We start from the raw sequence: 17,605 nt of genomic DNA on the forward strand, positions 1-17,605 counted from the left end.
AAGTGGATTAGCATTTGAGGAAAAAATTATTCTGTGTTCATGAGTACCCTGCAAGAGTTAGTTTGAGTAATATGAAGTAAAAAACATGTTAAAGGTCCTTCCCAGTTGTTGCTCCAATATCCCTTTTAGCATATCCACATGTAGATTTGGCTATGCTGCTTTCCAAACTTGCTGTATAACATCTCAGTAAGTCAGTGCAATAGGAGGGCAGCTGGAACTAAGACAGTTCTGGGGATGGTTTGGAAGCTGCGAGTGATGTGCTAGAGGAAACATAGAGTGCAGTGTAACCTCTTTCTCATGGAGTCAGGGTGCAATTAACTCAACCAGAAATTGGAGGTTGGATGTCAGTTTTTCTAGGAGAAGTTCTTTATTTTACCCCGTGCAGGAAGTCAGACTTGGTTGCTACAGTGCTCTTTTTGGGCCTTGATGTTTTGTGCAAACTGCAATTTTCTCAATGCTTTTTGTATGATGAAACCTGATAAACTTTGTCTGTCTGCTATTCTGTGCCATTTGTGCATATCAATTTCTTTGTTGTTGTTCAATTTCTTCTCTTTAGGTTCAAGGAAACTTTGACAAAGTTGAATTCAACAGGATGTGCTGGACTCTCTGTGCTAAAAAGAACCTCTCTAAAAGTCCCTTGCTGATTAGCGATGAAGACGCATTTAAAGTGTGGGTTATTTTTAACTTCTTGTCAGAGGATAAATACCCTTTAATCATTGTACCTGAGGAGGTAAGGAACAAAAACTTAAGCTCTTTAACACCAGTTTGCTTAATGTCCCAGTTGAACTATGTTAGTGTGGTACTCTCTAGAGATTTAAGAGAAAATATCATTTAATATAAAACTTCTTTCCACTCTTTCAGGGTTGTAAGGCCTCAGGTGCATTTCTCTGTCTTCCAGGGTGCGTATATGGGGATTTCCACAGGATACTTGAGATATTGATAGCTCTGTGTGTCTGTCATTTAAACAGCCTGGACTAAACAGGATAAATAGGACATGCATGGATGTGATCTTTCATCATTGCACTTGCTTATAGGTGGTTAAAATTTTGCAAGGTCAATACATCAATGTGATGCTGAAAAAAAAAATGCCCCCCTCTGTTCTGTGTTACTGTGACTTGCAAGATGAGTCTTCAGTCTCATGTCATCCTCCTGATGAAAAGGCCAATACAAGCTTTTCTGATGATGTCTGTTTCTGATCCAAACCAGCTACCACCTGTTCACTCTTGCTTGAAAAGGAATAATACCAGAGAGATCTCTTTATACTTTCAGTTCATGAACAAGTATCGGCAGCACTCAAATAGGTATTTTAACCCTAAAGCAAGATTTTGGTATCTCCACTGTTCTCCCCTTGGGGATGGGTGGGGAAAGAAGCAAAAAGATCAGAACTGTTGGCATAAATAATCCCTTGCAAAACTGTGTACACATATTCCAGTGGTTTGCAGTTCAGCACTGGAGGACTGAATAATAAATATTTGCAAATTGTTGAACAGCCAGGGATCAAAACAGTCCTGTTAACACGCCACTGACAACGTAACTGTTGGACTCCAAGGTGTTGTGCCAAACCCTCGAGTACAGATAACTCTCTTATCAAAATAAACTGTTCAGTCTTGCTTTCTCACTCACTTGTTAGAAGGAGACTTTCACTCTACATTTCTGGTTTTGCCAGACTGGCCCATGCCAGGGCCCTACCTGGCATGCTGTATTTCCATGAGAAATGAGACAGTCTTCTTGCTTGCATTCCCATTTTTTTCTGTTGCTTCTGGGAAACAGGATCATGGTTATAGAAGCTAAGACAGCTCCTGTCTTAGTGGTGCCAAATTTGGCTTGGTAGGTCAGAGCCACTAATAAATGCCAAAACCAGGACTCAAATCCACGTCTCTGGTTTGTCAGTATGTTCCCCACTGTGCAGCCTGGCTTACCTGTGGGCAGACATTTCCAATCTCCTAAATTGCTGGCATGGTTCAAAGCTTCAGCCCTGCCAGCTGTGGGGCGTTGCTCCCCACTCCTTCTCCACCAAGCAAGCCCCAGATTGGTGCTGCTTTCTGTAGCTGCTGCCAGGTAATGGCAGCGTGTCTGTGTGTTGGCAGATGTGCTGCAGAGTCAGCACTGAGCTGAGGTTTGCCAGATTTCCAGATTTTTTTATGCGCTGTTGTTTGCTTTCCTTCCCGTCCTTAATGTCCAGGTTAACCTGTATTGCTCTTCTACTTGGATTATTTAAAAAGTTCTGATTGTGGATCTATGTCTGCATCTCCTTGATTACAGCAAGACTTAAATGGTGCAATTTGTTTAAAGAAAGCTTACAGAGCCTGACTGACAAAGAAAGGCTGCTCTGTTCTTATCATATACAATGCCTGTATTCACTCCACCTTCACTCAGACCACACAGGTAATGTAATCAGCCACCAGAGGAATGCTGTCTGTTGAACACACTCCTTTCTGGTTTGCATTGGTCCTGCATCAGGTTCTCTGCACTTCTGGAAAATTTTGCATTTACTCATCTACTCTTGGCACAAAATTCCCAAAGTAAAAATGCAAAGTCTCAATTTCAGTCAGTTTTGCTTTTTCTCAGATGTTTTGTATCTGCCTTATTTACAAAATGGCTTGCAGGTCATATATAAAATGAGGGGATTTTTACAAAGTGAAGAAGAGAGGAGAAGGGGAATGGAAGCCCTGCTGTTGGTGCTGTTGATGTTTTGCTGAGAGCAGTGTAAACCTCTCATGTGTGACTGCAGCTTCCCACCCAGGGAGCAGGCTCTCCTTCCCTGCCTGACTGCTGCTCTTATTGTTGGCTGAGAATATTGCAACACACAATCTACTGCAGTTTCTGGCTTAGAGATCCAGCTGTTTGTGTGGGATCCAGCTGTTTGCCCTCCTCCCTCCCTTCCACATTCTTGGCTTTTGTTTTTCTTTTTTTTTTTTTTTTTGTTTGTTTTCCACTTTATAAGTAACTGAGAAACTTGCCACATACTTTCAGGTTGGAAGGGTGATTCCTTGAAGATTTTTGCATCCTACCTTGTGGATGGCAAGACTTCTTAGGTCTTCAGTGAATGTACTAACACAACTTCATGTAGCTGTAAGGATGCCTTTTCTTTCTCCTTGGAAGGGCTGCTCTTTGAGACCTGCTTGGGAGTCTGAATTTCCTCTTTTTTTTTTTTTCTTTTTGCAATTTTTAAAATAAGTGGTTTCTGCAGTCATTTTATAGATTTCATATCTCCTATCTGGAAAAGCCTCCTGCTTGGGTGCAGTTTCACCTTATTTGCAGTGTGCTGACCAAATATTGAAGCTGCTGTCCTTCCTTCTTGCCCATGTAATGTACTTTTGCACTGGTGCTACTGTACTGGGCCTTTCATATTAGACAGCTGAAAGTGGTGGGGCTGTTACCCCCAGCTACAAAGTGTAAAGTCTTGATTCCCTGCCCAAGTGTTGAACGGGCAGCAAATAGGGAATGGCTGAAGCTCATCCAGTGAAGGGAAGAGAGGCTACTTTGGCAAGGATTGGGAGATGCAGGCTGAGAAGAGCTTTAGAAAGAGCTAAGTGAGGAAAGGAGTTACCAAGAAAGAATTTGGAGCAGTGGAGAGGTGACACAAGGGCCAGAAGCTGCTTGTTTAGCAGAGGCCAGGCTGAAAGCCAGAGGCAGTGACTGGCCTGTGCTCCTCAACTGCCCTGGAAGCAGGGAAGTCAGCCCTGCACTTGAGGGAGATAAGGTTTGTAAAATCCAGTGTGGGGAAGGGCTTGGGTTGGGATGTGCAGTTTTGGAATGTGACTTCAAGCTTGAGAGGATCCCTCCATGTTATGGGGAGAAGTCAGGTGACACAGACAGGAGCTGGTGGCTACTGGGAGCACTGGGCACAGCTGGCCTTGCACTGCAGTGTTCCTTCTGCTGCCTACTGGTGGGCAGCTGGGAGCACTTGGGAGAGCTGGGAAGGAACAGAGATCCATGAATGTCTATTTTGCAAAGGTGCTCATGTGCCGAGGCAGAAAGCGGGGGCCAGGTGGGAGCTCCTTCCTCTCCCCACAGCCAGGTTTTCCATTGGATCATCTGGGATGCAGACATCCAAGCATGTGTTTCCTTCAGCTCTTGCAAGCATTACCTCTTCCATGAGATGGATAAAGTAAAGGAAGAGGTAAAAGGGTAGAGAGAACTGAAGCCACAAGAAGAGAAATATTTCTATTTTGTCATGAGCTTTCATTACAACTCCCCTCTTAGTTGTTACAGACTCGTGTGTGTCTCAGTATTTTTTAACTAGACGTTTTCTGCTTTATAAAAAGGTTTTCAAACACTTCCCCTTTCTTATTTCTGTACATGTGACTGCAGCCTTGGGAATGCTTTATCGCCCGAGAGCTGTGGTGTGTGGTTAGTTGTGTTTCTGGGCCATCCTTCCTGGTGAAACTCACAGATACACACACTGCAAGCTGCATACTCAGTGTTGTCATCCTCTGTTCACAGTTTGTTTCAAATAAACCAAGCATATTTTCTGCTTTTGGCTTCGTGAGGAGAGATTTGTACAGTCATTTTTCACTTGTCCTTGAGTCTTCAACTGTATTAACACATGGTATTTCCAGTCCTCCTGAGAGGACCAACCGTTGCGTGGCTTTTTGTGCATTTGAAAATGAGGTGATGTTTTCTTAGCCTGAGGAGGTGAGAATCTGATCCAGTGGTGGTTCTTCTGGAGGCATTTCTTGCAGAGAAAGTGTTTCTTATGACCACGTTTTCTTCCTTGTTTTGCATTCTAGTACCAGAAACTGAAACAGTGTGTGAAATACTGGGAATTGACCCTTGGCCCTTCAGAAATAACATCAAAACTGATACAAAGAGAATGAAAGCTGCTTGTGTGGGATTTTAATTGACCCATGATCTCTAAAAGTTTATGACTGTGGTTAGGAAGATTTTTAGACATTGAAGACTTGAACCAGTTCTTCCCATTTCACTGCCTTCTTCCTTGATTGCTGCATGAAATACAGTTTTCACCTTATGCAGCAGGTTGTTTTTTGGGTTGACCTTTAATATACTTAATACTGGTTTAATTTTGAAAAAAAGAAAGGAGGTAGTGGCTTACACTGGATAAGGAACACGGTTTTTCTGGTGGAAAGGAAGAAACAAATATTTGACTTAAATGTAAGTGATGTTCTGGTGGGATGAGGAGAATGGGTTCATGATGACTGTGAGAGGGGATATGATTGCTTTCATGGCTGTTGCCCAGTAACATATACTCCCACAGAATTTTGTACAATGTGAGTAGACTTTCAACATCTGCTCTGTTAAAATCATAAACCTTATTTGAATAGTGTGAACCAGAATAGCCTTGTCTGCTGTGCTCTGCCAGGCATGAAGGCATTATTTTTCTTATTCTAAGAGACCCACTCATATAGCAGAATATGTGAAAAATCTGTGATGCTTTATTCCCTATGGAAGAAGGAATACCTGGATAAGGAAAACAAATAGGCACTGAAACATGGGGAAAAGAAAGTGCCCTCTGAAAGAGGCACCCAAACAGACTCATGTTAGAGCTCTGTTCTTCATATTATTTTTGATTTCTCTTGACAAAATTCTGGCTGAAAAGTTTCTGTTGATTTGAGATGGAAGCTGGTTTTAGTAGTGTGGAGCCACTTGGTCCCTGCTGGTGTATGTAGTGTTAACAACTCCCTGGTATTTTTGCACCTGTATTTTGCATATTTTTGACCTGAAAGCAAGGTCCCATCAGAATAGCAGCAAACTTTGCTTCACTTTTGCTTTTCAACATTGCTTTTTAACCACAAGAGTAGGTTATATTTGAGACAAGAGACTTAATTTGTCAGTTATTTGCTGTGTTGACATGTTTCTGTGGAGGAGGGGAAATGTCATTTGCTCTCAGAGGTTCCTCATTTGAGCATGTCTCCATTTGCTGTCACACTGGTGCAACTTATTTCTTTGTATTTACCTCATACTTCCATATTCATACTGTGCAACAGTCACTGTTACTGTTGAGCAGATATATCAGGTTAACTTTTTCTGGGGACTTTGGTTAGCCATCTACTTAACTGAATTCAAGATAAACCTTGAAACTTTTTTTTTTTTTTAAATTTTAGAAATTGAATTGTAAGATGCACAGGCCATTTTTCAATTAAGAAGAGTTAATGTATTTTAAAATAATGAATATTTTATGTACTTTAGTGGGATTATAGGAGATTTCTGGTCATATCAGTGACTTGTAGATGGGGGTTAACAGACTTAAATAGTTAAATCTATTCTGTGAACCAAAATAAGATAAAATGTGTACAAATGACATTAAAGGAAACAATGTGTTGGGTTAGTTTTAGTGTATTATATGGTAACATGTACTAGCCAAGAGTTTGGCATTGCTTCATTTCTGGACCATTAGTTTGATCCACATTTTATTCATATGTCTTGAGCAGAAATGAGAAAAAAATAATTCAGGTATGCTCTTTTTGTGTGTGTATTCCATTGTCTGCAAGTGAGACCTGGTACTTTTAGATAATGAACCAAAGGAATTTGAGAGCTGCCATGCCTCAAGCAGTGTTAAGAGGTTGTGAAATTCTGGAGCAATGCATTTTAAAGTTAGAGTTCATATTTTTAAATTTTTTTTTTTATTATTACTGAGTAGCATTTTGGCAGTTATATTATCTACCTAGTTAAGCTTGAGTTGTTTTAGCTTTCCTTCCAGCTAAAGTCCAGGATTGTAGTTCAGAACTGATGCTGCTCAAAGGGAATGAGCAGAGTGGCAGAATGTGCTTTGGATGTGGGTAAAAATCAAGGCTTTAGGAGGTTTGCTTTGAAACAGCTTTGCAGTGCTCCTGTTCTTGCATGCTGTGGAGGCTTTTTTTGGGTTGCTTTTTTTTTTTCTATGAAACTTGTCTGGAGTAGGAAGTAAGCCGCTTCCTGCCCTTAACTGAACACTGAGGATTTATGGTAGTTGATGGTTGAAAGCCTTGAATTATTTTTTTAACTTAAGGATTTTGGAGAGTGAAAAATCAGCAAAGCTTATTTTAAAGACTGTGAATTTGGATGCCACTTCTGCAGAGGCCTCTGTTAGACCATATCTCTGCTAGTAAGAACTGCATGAGGAGCTAAAAAATACTGAAGTGCCTTACTTGGTGAAGCTGAAATGAAAGACAATGCTCTCTACAGTTTCTGGAGGCATATTCTGTGCCTGGCTGGGCTGTCTTCTCCTAAGAGAGGCTTGAGGAGGATGTGACAGCCACGTCTTGGAGGTGTATGCAATTCCCGTTCATTCAGTGGAACAGGAACTTTCCTCCTGGCCCTGCAGCAGCTTTGCAGCTTCTCCATTTTGCTGTAGCATTACCCACGTGCTGCTGGAGTAGGGGCTGTGAGACCAAGAGCAGTCACTCAACTGAAATAGTGGGAAAAGCACATCCATCTGTAGGGTGAATTTGGGAATTTACTGTTCTACTACACACTTGTGTTTCCTAACTCTAGACATGAGGGAAGGGATTTGGCTGTACCAGTTGCAGGAGAGAGAAGCAGCAGCCACAGTATTAGCACTTGTGCTGCATCAAAACCTTGAGGCCTGGGAGTCCTTATGGTGAAGTGGGGGGACAACAGGATCACTTCTTTTTTTCTTTGTGCTCCCAAATCTCTTGTGTAGAGACTTGTGCTCAAAATGCTGTTAGACCAGCTGAAAGGTGACTCTGAGCTGTAGCAGGAAGGCCCTCACCAATTATCTTGTTTAGAGAGTTATTAAAAGCATTTTGCATGTGCTCAAAGCTGTAGATGGGGTTAGTTTAAAATACTGCAAATGAACAGTGATGAGTTTAAAACCAACGTATAAGGCAGGCTAAAGAACCCCAGCCTTCTTTGCCTCTTTTTCATTCTTGTGTTTGTTTTGACTAGTGTTACTGGTGTTACTGTCCTGTGCATGGTAATGCTTACAGAGTGATGAAAGATTAAAGGACAAGGAGAGTTTATTTGGGAAACAATAAAAGCAGATGTGAAAGATTTGTTCTTTTATTTCTCTTGATAGAACTGCCAGGATTGTGTCCAGGGATGGAGTGCTTGAGAGCTAGAGAAGAGGGGTCAGGTGTAGATCATTTGGTCATTTTTCATTTCACTTCTTGTCCAAACGGCCTTCTTTTCTTATTTTTTTGTAATTTGTTTGCTTTTTGCTTACAGGAATACTTCCTGAAACTTCGTGCTTTCTCATGCTTCAGTCATCACAGTATGGAAGCTGTTGCAGGGAAGGTCCCATGTGTTTTGTAGGAATCTGAAATATTAAATGAGGCTGTCAGGTTCAATTCTTTGTTTTACTTTGGAGAGAGTAGCTGTGGGACGGGCTTGGCAGTCAAGAGTTCAGCTGAGACAGGAACTTAAAACCTTTGTTAATTAAACCACCTACGTTTATGGGCCTACATGTGAGCATAGGAATCTCGCTGTAATGAGAGTCTCTGGAGAAGCTTACTTTACAGCTCTGAAACACTTGATTTCCAAGCCTGCTGCAAGTGATGGATTTCTGTTTGTGTTTCTGCACAGATTGAATATTTACTTAAAAAAATCACTGAAGCAATGGGAGCAGGCTGGCAGCAAGAGCAGTTTGACCATTACAAGATTGCTCTCAACACCAGTCGAGAGGGTCTTTCTGCGTGGGAGCTGATTGATCTCATCGGAAGTGGGCAGTTCAGTAAAGGAATGGACAGGCAGACAGTGTCCATGGCAATCAATGAAGTCTTTAATGAGCTCATACTAGATGTACTCAAACAGGTAAGAACCACAGAGAGGGGTAGAATGTTTTATTGCATTAATTAGAAAACGTTCAATTTGTACTTGAATTTCGTTACCCTATTGAATGATGAGCAGGAGGAAATTAGGTAAATTATCCATAAGGGTTCTTTAATATGAGCTTATTTTTATAAAAGAAATTGTACTACTGTTCAGACTGTTGTAATTGTAGCAGTATTATGAGTGAGTTGCTTCTTGGGAGAGCTTGCTTTTAGAAAATGAAAGAAAGAAGTGGGCTCTGACTTGAAATATGGCCTTTTTATATTAGTATCAGCTGCTTGTTAGTTCACAGAATAGCTGCATCATGCTCTCAGTTCCCAAACTGATGACAGCTCTTCAGCCTTTGGAAATGCTTTTCTGCAGTTTCAGTTATGTTGTAGGAAATGCAGCTGTGCTGGGCACCACCTCTGTATTCAAACAAGAGGGTCTGGGCCAGGGTATTCTCTAGCTGAAATGTTGGCTTCTAAGTTGCCCCACTTCAACAGGGCAAAAAGGTGTGGAGGAACCAGAGGGCTCTCCCTTCTTGTTCTGCTTAGCAGGCTACATGGCCAACAAGTTATTTACCTGCACTCAGACTCCAGAAGTCATGCTGGCCTTTGTATTCTTAGCCAATTTCTTTCTTCAGAATTACCAGTTTAGGAATGCCTTTAAAAATTGCATTTCTTTCATGGGAATTATAAGTACCGCAGGGACCTGAGGGGTCACACCTAGAGAGCTCTTTAAAATTGACTTTTACCTGACAAGAGAATTTTTTTAGTCTTTGATTTCTTGGTGAGGAGAGAAACAAAGGCTTTCTTGGCAGGCTCTCCAAAGCCGTTCTGAAGAAACCATCAGAAAGTCTTGGCACAGGAAATTATTTCAGAATACCCACAGAACAATGCAAAAGTCTATTTTTGTTAACTGCTGGTTGCCTGTTGGAGGTGAGGGCTGGGGACACACACACACACATAAAGTCAAGTGAGGGCAAAATGAAGTCATTCTGCTGTTTGATACCATGAAAATAAATTAACCAGTGTCAGTTCAGTCCTACTTGAAACTTGTGAGGAAATTGGATTTCTTTTCAGTTTTGATTCTGCATTGTGTGTCTTCCCCCACACCATTTTTTTGTTTTGTTTTGTTTTGTGTCTCCTTTCTTTCCTCTCTTGGAGCCTGGGATTCTTTATCAAGGATGTCTGAGTGCCTTTGAATGGTTCCTTGACACTTAAAAATAGTGTCAGGATTTGGCCCAGCGCCTCCTGGGCATCTGGGACAGTTACTGGCCCCATGGAGAGCAGAGTTCCCTGTATCAGTATCCTGATACCTTGTTGATTCACAGAATCATCCTGTTTATTGCAGTAATCATATAATTGCCTCAAGATATTAATTAATGACGCATGGTCTTGCAACCAAGCGTCGTGCTACCGTTTTTATTGAACACATCCTGGATCTCCAAGGCTTATTGCAGGTAGCAGCAATAGTTAAATCTGTGATATTTAGTGTTCTGAAAGATGTGTGCTTCGTGTGATAATAGTTGGTGTGGAAAAGCTTGTGCTTTTCAAGAGCTCTCAGTGGGCTCTTGGAAGATGAGAAGCAGCTGATACTGAAGTAATAGGTAAAGATTTTGCAGAAATTTGCGGGGAAAGTATTAGTCTGACTTGGCTTTGAAAGCAAATTTGGTAAGTCAGGAAGGGAAAAAAAGCCCTGGCTATGATTTAGACTGTGTAAAGCATGAAAGACTGAAGCTGCAGGAGTCCTTCACATGACCTTGCAACCACCCAGAGCTCAGACTGGAGTCTGGAGATGGCAAACAAAGCTGTTTCTCTGTGCATTCCTGGTTTGGAGCAAGGGAGTGGGATGGCACATGGGAATAGGCAAGGCCTTGGCTCTGGACATGTTTAAGTGGCTAGAAAAGCTGAGCACAGATAAGCTGTATATGTAGGGGGTGGTTTGGGCTTTTGTTTGGCTTGGTTTGTTTTTTAAACAAAAACGCTTCTTCAACTGTTCTGAATGTTTTCTTTCTCCTCAGACCTGTAGAGGAAGATATCTTTGGCTTAAATATGCCACAGCACATTTCTTTATATCTTTCTTTTTTTTTAATACAAGCACATCTGCATGTATCAAAAACTGGTTTAGATGAAAGCCGTTACAGAAAAATGTTCCTTGGTCTTCTTTCCAACTCCTTCATCCTCTTAATCTGGAATGTTTTGAGTGTATTTTCTGTATGGCTTGTTCATAGCTTATATTGATGTTGATGTTTCAGTTTCATCTGTGATGTGATTTTTTTTGAAGTTAGAAGTCAGACAAAAGTATGTAGGTATTTAGGGAATATGATTACAGAAATGGCAGGTGTAGCTGAAATACTGGCTGACTTTGTAAGTATTTGGGGCCATGAGGTAACTTTTCTGTGTGCTCTAGTGGGTCTTTACACCTTTACATAACCAAGAGACCAGATGGTTCATCAGAAGCCAGGCATTTCAGCTGATCTGTTGCTTTTAACAGGGCTATATGCTGAAAAAAGGTCACAAACGGAAAAATTGGATGGAACGATGGTTTGTGCTAAAACCCAATATTATTTCCTACTATGTAAGTGAAGATTTAAAGGACAAGAAGGGAGACATCATACTGGATGGCAACTGTTGTGTAGAGGTAAAACCACTCCAAACACTATGTATGTCTCTAAAGATAAGAATTAATCCTTTTTTGTGTGGGATTGACTCCTGATATCTTTTAAAAGAGATTTTTTTTGTTTTATATAAAACCAGTTCATAAACATCCTTTTAATAAAGGCTCTTAGTGCTGGTGTTTGTAGCTCTGTGACGCAAAACTGCATAGATGCTGCTTGACTGTATAATTTAGATTTCAGTGTTTGCAAAGCTAATCTTTATTGTTACCCATTGTAGGCCTTGCCTGACAAAGATGGGAAAAAATGCCTTTTTCTCATAAAATGTCTTGATAAAACCTTTGAGATCAGTGCCTCTGATAAAAAGAAGAAGCAGGAATGGATTCAAGGTGAGGTTTCAAAAAGTCTAGGTACGTGAAAGTTAAGGTTAGTGGAATTCTTACAGCTGTGCTTTACTCGAATTTGAAATTTTTGGTCTTGGGATTTTTTGATGTCTGTGTTTTGGGCACATGGATCTTTACGGGGCCTGAGACTCAGGAAGGACTAAGGATCCAGGTAAGGGAAATTGATTTTTGTCATGTAGGTGCCTCAATTTATGCAGCCATAGCCAAACTAAAATGATTATAATAGTTGTTTTTTCTATCTTGGCTGTAATTCTAGGAATGGGGAAGGGAAGCAATCTTGTAAATTGTTGGTTTTGGGGAGAAAGGGAAAGTTTGTTCATTTTGGCGCCATAAAATACTGGCTTTGCTTTTACAGTTTTGCTTAAAGCCATATGTTTTGGTGAGCTGAGGACAAGGCTGGGAGTTAGGGCTTGCTCTTCTATTCCCATGGTAAAATCATTCCTCCTGTGAGCCTTCTCAGATATGTGCTGTGTGACAGGTACATCCATCTGCAGAGCGAGACAGAAGCCCTTGCAAAGCTGTTGTTGCCAATGCCATTGAAGAATGTGCAGCAGTTAAATATTTGGAGCTGTGGGCTTCCATTTGCACTTCCCTCTTTACCTGCAGCATGTGTTTCATTGCACCAAAGTCAGGTGTATGACAAATGATTCAAAAGGAGGTATTTTTTCATGGTTATGGTAGGTGAATAAAATACCAAAATCATGTGCCACTCCTCAGCTTTGCTGTCTTAAATATTTCCTCATGGCATGTAAGTGAATGAGAGCTACTGTCTTACTGGGAGAAAGTTTTCCCTTGGAATATCTGTAAGAATACAGGGTTTAAGGTTGGCTCTAGGGAAGACAGATAACATCCTACTTCTTGGTTAGAGTCACTGAGTCTAGGTAGTAAGAAATCACAAAGTTTTGGGATTTTTTCTTGTAGCTGGGCATATAAGGGATGCATATGTCCATGGCCTGTTACAAATCAATGTTGGAATTGACATAATTCAGTGGAATTGCCAGACCTTACCCCTGTGGCACGCAGCCAATGCTGAGAGCTAAGTGTCTCACTTTTGGTTCGTGTTGACAGCCAGCCTCATGAGAATTAGGACAACTGACAACAGTTCTTTCTGATTTAAAAATACATTAAATCCCCAACACAACAGACAGCACAGCACCACAGGTATTCATTCACGAAGTCTGTCCAGAAAGTTGAGCATTGCCCTTCAGTGGTGCTCTCTTCCTGTCCCTTCCAGCCATCCAGAGCACTGTGAACCTGCTGCGGGCGGGGAGCCCTCCTCCCCACAAAGAAGCGCGCCAGAAACGGAAGGAGCTGCGCCAGAAGCTGCTGGCTGAGCAGGAGGAGCTGGAGCGGCAGATGAAGGAACTGCAGGCGGCCAACGAGAACAAGCAGAAGGAACTGGAGACCGTGCGGAAGGTGGGATTGGGAGCTCAGTCCCTGTGGTTGAACTGGGCTTCTTGGAGAGTAACTGGGCATCTCTGTCCTGTTCAGGCACATTGAGCAACCTCCTCCAGAGGAGCTGCACTTGTTTCAGGCCCCTCTACTGAGCAAGGGATTGTCAGGCTGGTGTAGAACCTGCCAGCTCTGCGGATTGTGTCTGGGGATGGGAGAGACCAATATTTTCAGTTGCTTTGGGGTTTTTTGTTTTCCTTTTCTGTCAGACACATCTGTCAAACCTGGGGCTTTCCATGAAGATTTTCTTACATATTTTCCCAAAGTTGTCACATGATTTGTTTGTTTATGGGAACTGTTCTCTTCCCACGGATGTAATTTCTATAATTTCTGTCTTTAAAACAAAAAGATGTGGCTTTTCTTGCTGTGAGAGCTTTTAGTGTGGAGTGTACCTTGAAAACAGCTTAGAACCCAATATTCAAATTCAAGCCCTCCCCACTTGCTGCCTCACATTTTGGCTGCTGAGTCCCTGCTGCTGCAGCCATCCAGACGTTCCTTTGTGCTTACTCTACAGGTCTCTACTACCTCCTTAAATTAATACAAGTTTTTTGCATTCACATTTAGGACAAGTCTGCATCATTTCTTGAGTTTTTCGTAAATAAAACCTACTAATTTTAGCCCTTAGAAAATCTTCAGTGATCTTTGCAGCTATAAATATTGTGAGGGTATTAAGGGGTTTGAGTCTACAAAGCAAATAAAATAATTTTTAAAAAAGCATTTTTAAAAGTCTTGTCATGGTCACAATTTGTGGCAAGGAGAAATTTGTCTTTTCCAAAATTAATCTTGCACTGACTAGTACTGATGTAGGTATTATTCTGTTTGCCTTCAATGGAGTCTGACAGTGGAAAACCACTTTTTAATTTAATTTTGGCCCCTGTAGTCTTCCATGTGTTTAAGATTCAGAATGCAAAATAGACAGTAAAGGATAGCCTGTGTTACCTGCTACTGGTAAGTAATGTACCTGTTAACAGAAATCATAAGGTTGGATTTCTGCATTGTTTACTTTATGGAAAAATATTTAGGGGGGAGACAACATGAGAGCAACCCCAAAGGAGCAGTAGGATGTTGACAGGCTTCAGGGAGTTTTATAGAAATTAGAATGGGTAAACTAAAGAGAGTTGTGGCCAGAAGCATCTCTTGAAGTGGGTTGAGTTAAAATGACTTCTCAAGGAAAGTAGCTTAGGCTCTGACATGAGCTACTGCACTTTGCTTAAGTGGAACTAGGGGGGAGGTACATTGTTGGAGGAACTGAGAGTGTTTGATTAGTTAGAAAAATGTTCTTCAAGGAAAAAGCTTTGTAAATGCTTCAGGAAACTGGATTGTTCTGGGAAGCTTAGAGGTTGATTTGCTCCTGATGGCAGTGAGCCACCATTTATGCAGCATCTGCCAAAGTGTGCTCTGGGACTGGTTTGTATTCTCGTAGCTCCTGCAGTAGAGTGTTTCAAAATGTCTAAAATAGATTTTTTTCATATTTTTAATGGAATTTTGACATGTGCACATTGAACTGACAGAAAGGTAAGGTTTTCCTTGTGTGAGAGCATGCCCAAATGTGTGCACCCTTTCTGTTTCAGTTTGGGGTCTTGCATGGGCTTTGGAGACTGTGCTATCTAACACCTGCTGGGGATGGTGTGTTCCTGTTGATTCCCCCTCCAACACTTGTGGCTTTTCCCTGACCTGCACAGTTCCCAGTAACCTACCTGCCAGGAACAGCTGGTGGTGGATTAAGCAGGAAGTTGCTGATACTGAGTGGACAAACAGCACTTTCTTGCTGAGCTCTCTGGCACTGGCCTGGCACCTGCCCTTGCCTGTGACTCTGCACGTTCACCCTCTCAGCTCAGTACTGGCAATGTTTGTTTAATTTCAGAGTGGGGAAGGAAATCTAGAGGAGATTTCACTTAAATAGGCATCCTGGGTTTGACCACAATTACATGCTTTTAAATGTCCTGGCAGAGGCGGAGCGCTGCTTCTAAAACACTGGCATCATTTAAGCCTTGCAAAGGAGAGCAGTTCTGTGCTACGTTCTGCAACATAAACCCAGAAACTTGAGCCTTCTCCTTCACTTCTTCCCATTTATTTCAGACCAGAGTGATGTTACAAGCACTTAAAAGAGTGAAAGTTTTAGCTTGGCAGTTTTAATCATTGGGGCATCTCATAAGTTCGTCTAGGTTGGTGAGGGAGGATGGTTTAAATGGGGTACCTTCAGGAGCATTACAGAATCATAGAATGGTTTGGTATGGAACAGTCTTCAAAGATCGTCCAGTTCCAGTCCTCTGCTGTGAGCAGAGGCACCTTCCACTAGACCAGGTTGCTCAGAGCTCCATCCAGCTTGACCTTGAACACTGTCAGGGATGAGGTATCCACAGCTTCTCTGGACAAACTGTCCCAGTGTCACCTCCTCTGGGCTTGGTCCAACAGGTCCATGTCATTTTTATGTTGTGCCCTGCCCTTACTAAAGGTCTGTGGAAACATTTTCCACAGCCCAGCGTATTAAGAAAGAAGCATCAAATAAGTTTCTTAGGAAAATTTTGTGAAAGAATGGTTTTGTTTTCAGTATTGGTAAAATTTTGGCTAGTGATTGAAGATTTCTAACCTTGCATGGATTGAAATCCTGATGAAAGGAAAAACTGTGACCACTGTCTTTATTTGCAAAATCAAGATTGAACAAAAGTAAAATAAGATGCAAGAAGGTGGAAAGGTACCAGCGTCTGTTTCTTAGGCCTTAGCTAATGTTCCACCTAATTTCAAGTGATGATTATCAACCAGGATTTTATTTACCTTACTTGGCAGTTTAGGGGATGTTAGAGGGATGATTCACAATGGCACAATCACTTATTCTAGCCAAAGTTAGTGGCACTTCTGCTTTCCCATGACAATTCAGTGCTTCTCATTTCTGTTTCTGTATGAACTCTGTGCGTGCTGGCATGTTTTCCCTATTGGAAGTCCTATGCAGTCCTGCCTGAAATGTGTTTTTTCATAATGGTTTTCTATCCCATTGAGGTAGAGAAAGAAATACAGTGATTTCTATCACTTAAGCAAAGCAGGACTCAGAGGAAACTTGGAGATAGTCAGGTAATTGCCTTTACATTGGTAAATTTAAAATTATTTTGCAAACAATCAAGATAGACAATTATATTTAAAGGCTGAGAATAGTCTCAGACATTAAAAAACCCAAGCTGGTGCCTTCATGATTTTGAAGGCTTCTTCCATTTTTGTTAAAACCAAAAATTGTTAAATCAAGTTCCATTCCCTCAAAATGATTTAGTTTTGCCAAATTGGTTTTTTCCTTCTTTTCTTTCCCCCTACCCCCCACCCTTCTCTTCCAGCAACTGGAAGCAGCAGCTGCTCGTGCTGCTGAGGAGGAGAAGAAAAGACTTCAGACTCAAGTTGAATTACAAGACCGCTTCAGTTTGGAGCTGGAGAGAGAAAAAATGGTGAGTAGTGCATGAGGGGTTTTGCTGCTATTACACATAGGGAGTCGTGTTCAGCAAGGGCTTCCCTCACAGGCAGCCACTGAAAGGATTCTGCACATTTTGCAGGAGGCTGGAGAACGCCACCTGTGTTGCATTTATTTGAGATGTAGGAATAAAGTATTTTTACTGGTGAATTCAAATACTGGAACAGCCCAGCTACAATTTGTACAGCATTCAAAAGTTAAATACTGTTGGAAAATTGGGGAAAAATTGACTGTTTGAAGGATAAATGCAGACTGAAGTTCTCCTTGCAGTTTTCAGAGATGGAGAACCTGAGACCAGTACTTGCTGTATGAATAAGCAAAATGAATCAGGCATAATCAAAATGCATTTTATGTCTTCCTAGAACAATTGCTTTTTTATGCTGTGTGTTCTTTTACAATTATACACACAAATATAAAAAAAGAAATATTTTTGCTTTACAATACTGTTACTACTCAGCTACACTGAGAATTCCCCAAAGAACTGGTTTTCAGTCTTCAAGGGCTTTGTCAGGTTGTTCTGTTAGCTGGGGAAAAGAAGGAGAAAAAGTAAAGTGGATGTGATGGGACATCTCAGAACATTAATGCACACAGTGCTGCTTGATGGGCTGAGCGTGAATTCCTGAATACAATCCCTTTCTGGGTCACTGGGATTTGGGTCAGCTCAGGGGAGCAGGCTGCAGACCAATGGGGCAGGACATGCCAACCTCCTTAGCTGTTTTCCAGCCCTTTATCCATCCTGTGCCATCATCCAGAGACGTAAGTGTATGAGATACACTGCTGCCAAGGGAGGGAGTGAAAATAGTGCCATTAAATCAGCCTGACCTTTGTGTCTGGCCTCTCTACAACCTTTGTCTTCTTCACTTTATCTGTAAATTAAGCAACAAGATAAAGCTGACTGAAATTAGGTTTGAACCCCTGTAAAAATCATGTGCTGCAGGAAGTAGGGCAATGTAAGTAGCCTGTATT

The 17,605-nt window shown here is 41.5% G+C and overlaps 1 protein-coding gene and 1 long non-coding RNA gene across 2 annotated transcripts in view; one reads left to right on the forward strand and one right to left on the reverse strand.

Moving 5' to 3' along the window:
- SWAP70 (switching B cell complex subunit SWAP70) overlaps window positions 1-17,605 on the forward strand; it is a 35,529-nt gene that overhangs the window by 12,785 nt on the left and 5,139 nt on the right. The window contains exons 3-8 of the mRNA XM_032111694.1: window positions 557-730; window positions 8,485-8,712; window positions 11,209-11,355; window positions 11,610-11,718; window positions 12,968-13,149; window positions 16,509-16,616. Of these exons, the coding sequence (XP_031967585.1) occupies window positions 557-730; window positions 8,485-8,712; window positions 11,209-11,355; window positions 11,610-11,718; window positions 12,968-13,149; window positions 16,509-16,616 (948 nt within the window). The remainder of the gene's footprint in view (window positions 1-556; window positions 731-8,484; window positions 8,713-11,208; window positions 11,356-11,609; window positions 11,719-12,967; window positions 13,150-16,508; window positions 16,617-17,605) is intronic.
- Window positions 7,924-17,605, reverse strand: part of LOC116445258 — a 62,218-nt gene continuing 52,536 nt past the window's right edge. The window contains exon 7 of the long non-coding RNA XR_004240721.1: window positions 7,924-8,218. This is a non-coding gene — a long non-coding RNA (uncharacterized LOC116445258). The remainder of the gene's footprint in view (window positions 8,219-17,605) is intronic.

This window comes from Corvus moneduloides, chromosome 6, assembly GCF_009650955.1.
Source record: "Corvus moneduloides isolate bCorMon1 chromosome 6, bCorMon1.pri, whole genome shotgun sequence".
In the NCBI taxonomy this organism is placed as follows: domain Eukaryota; kingdom Metazoa; phylum Chordata; class Aves; order Passeriformes; family Corvidae; genus Corvus; species Corvus moneduloides.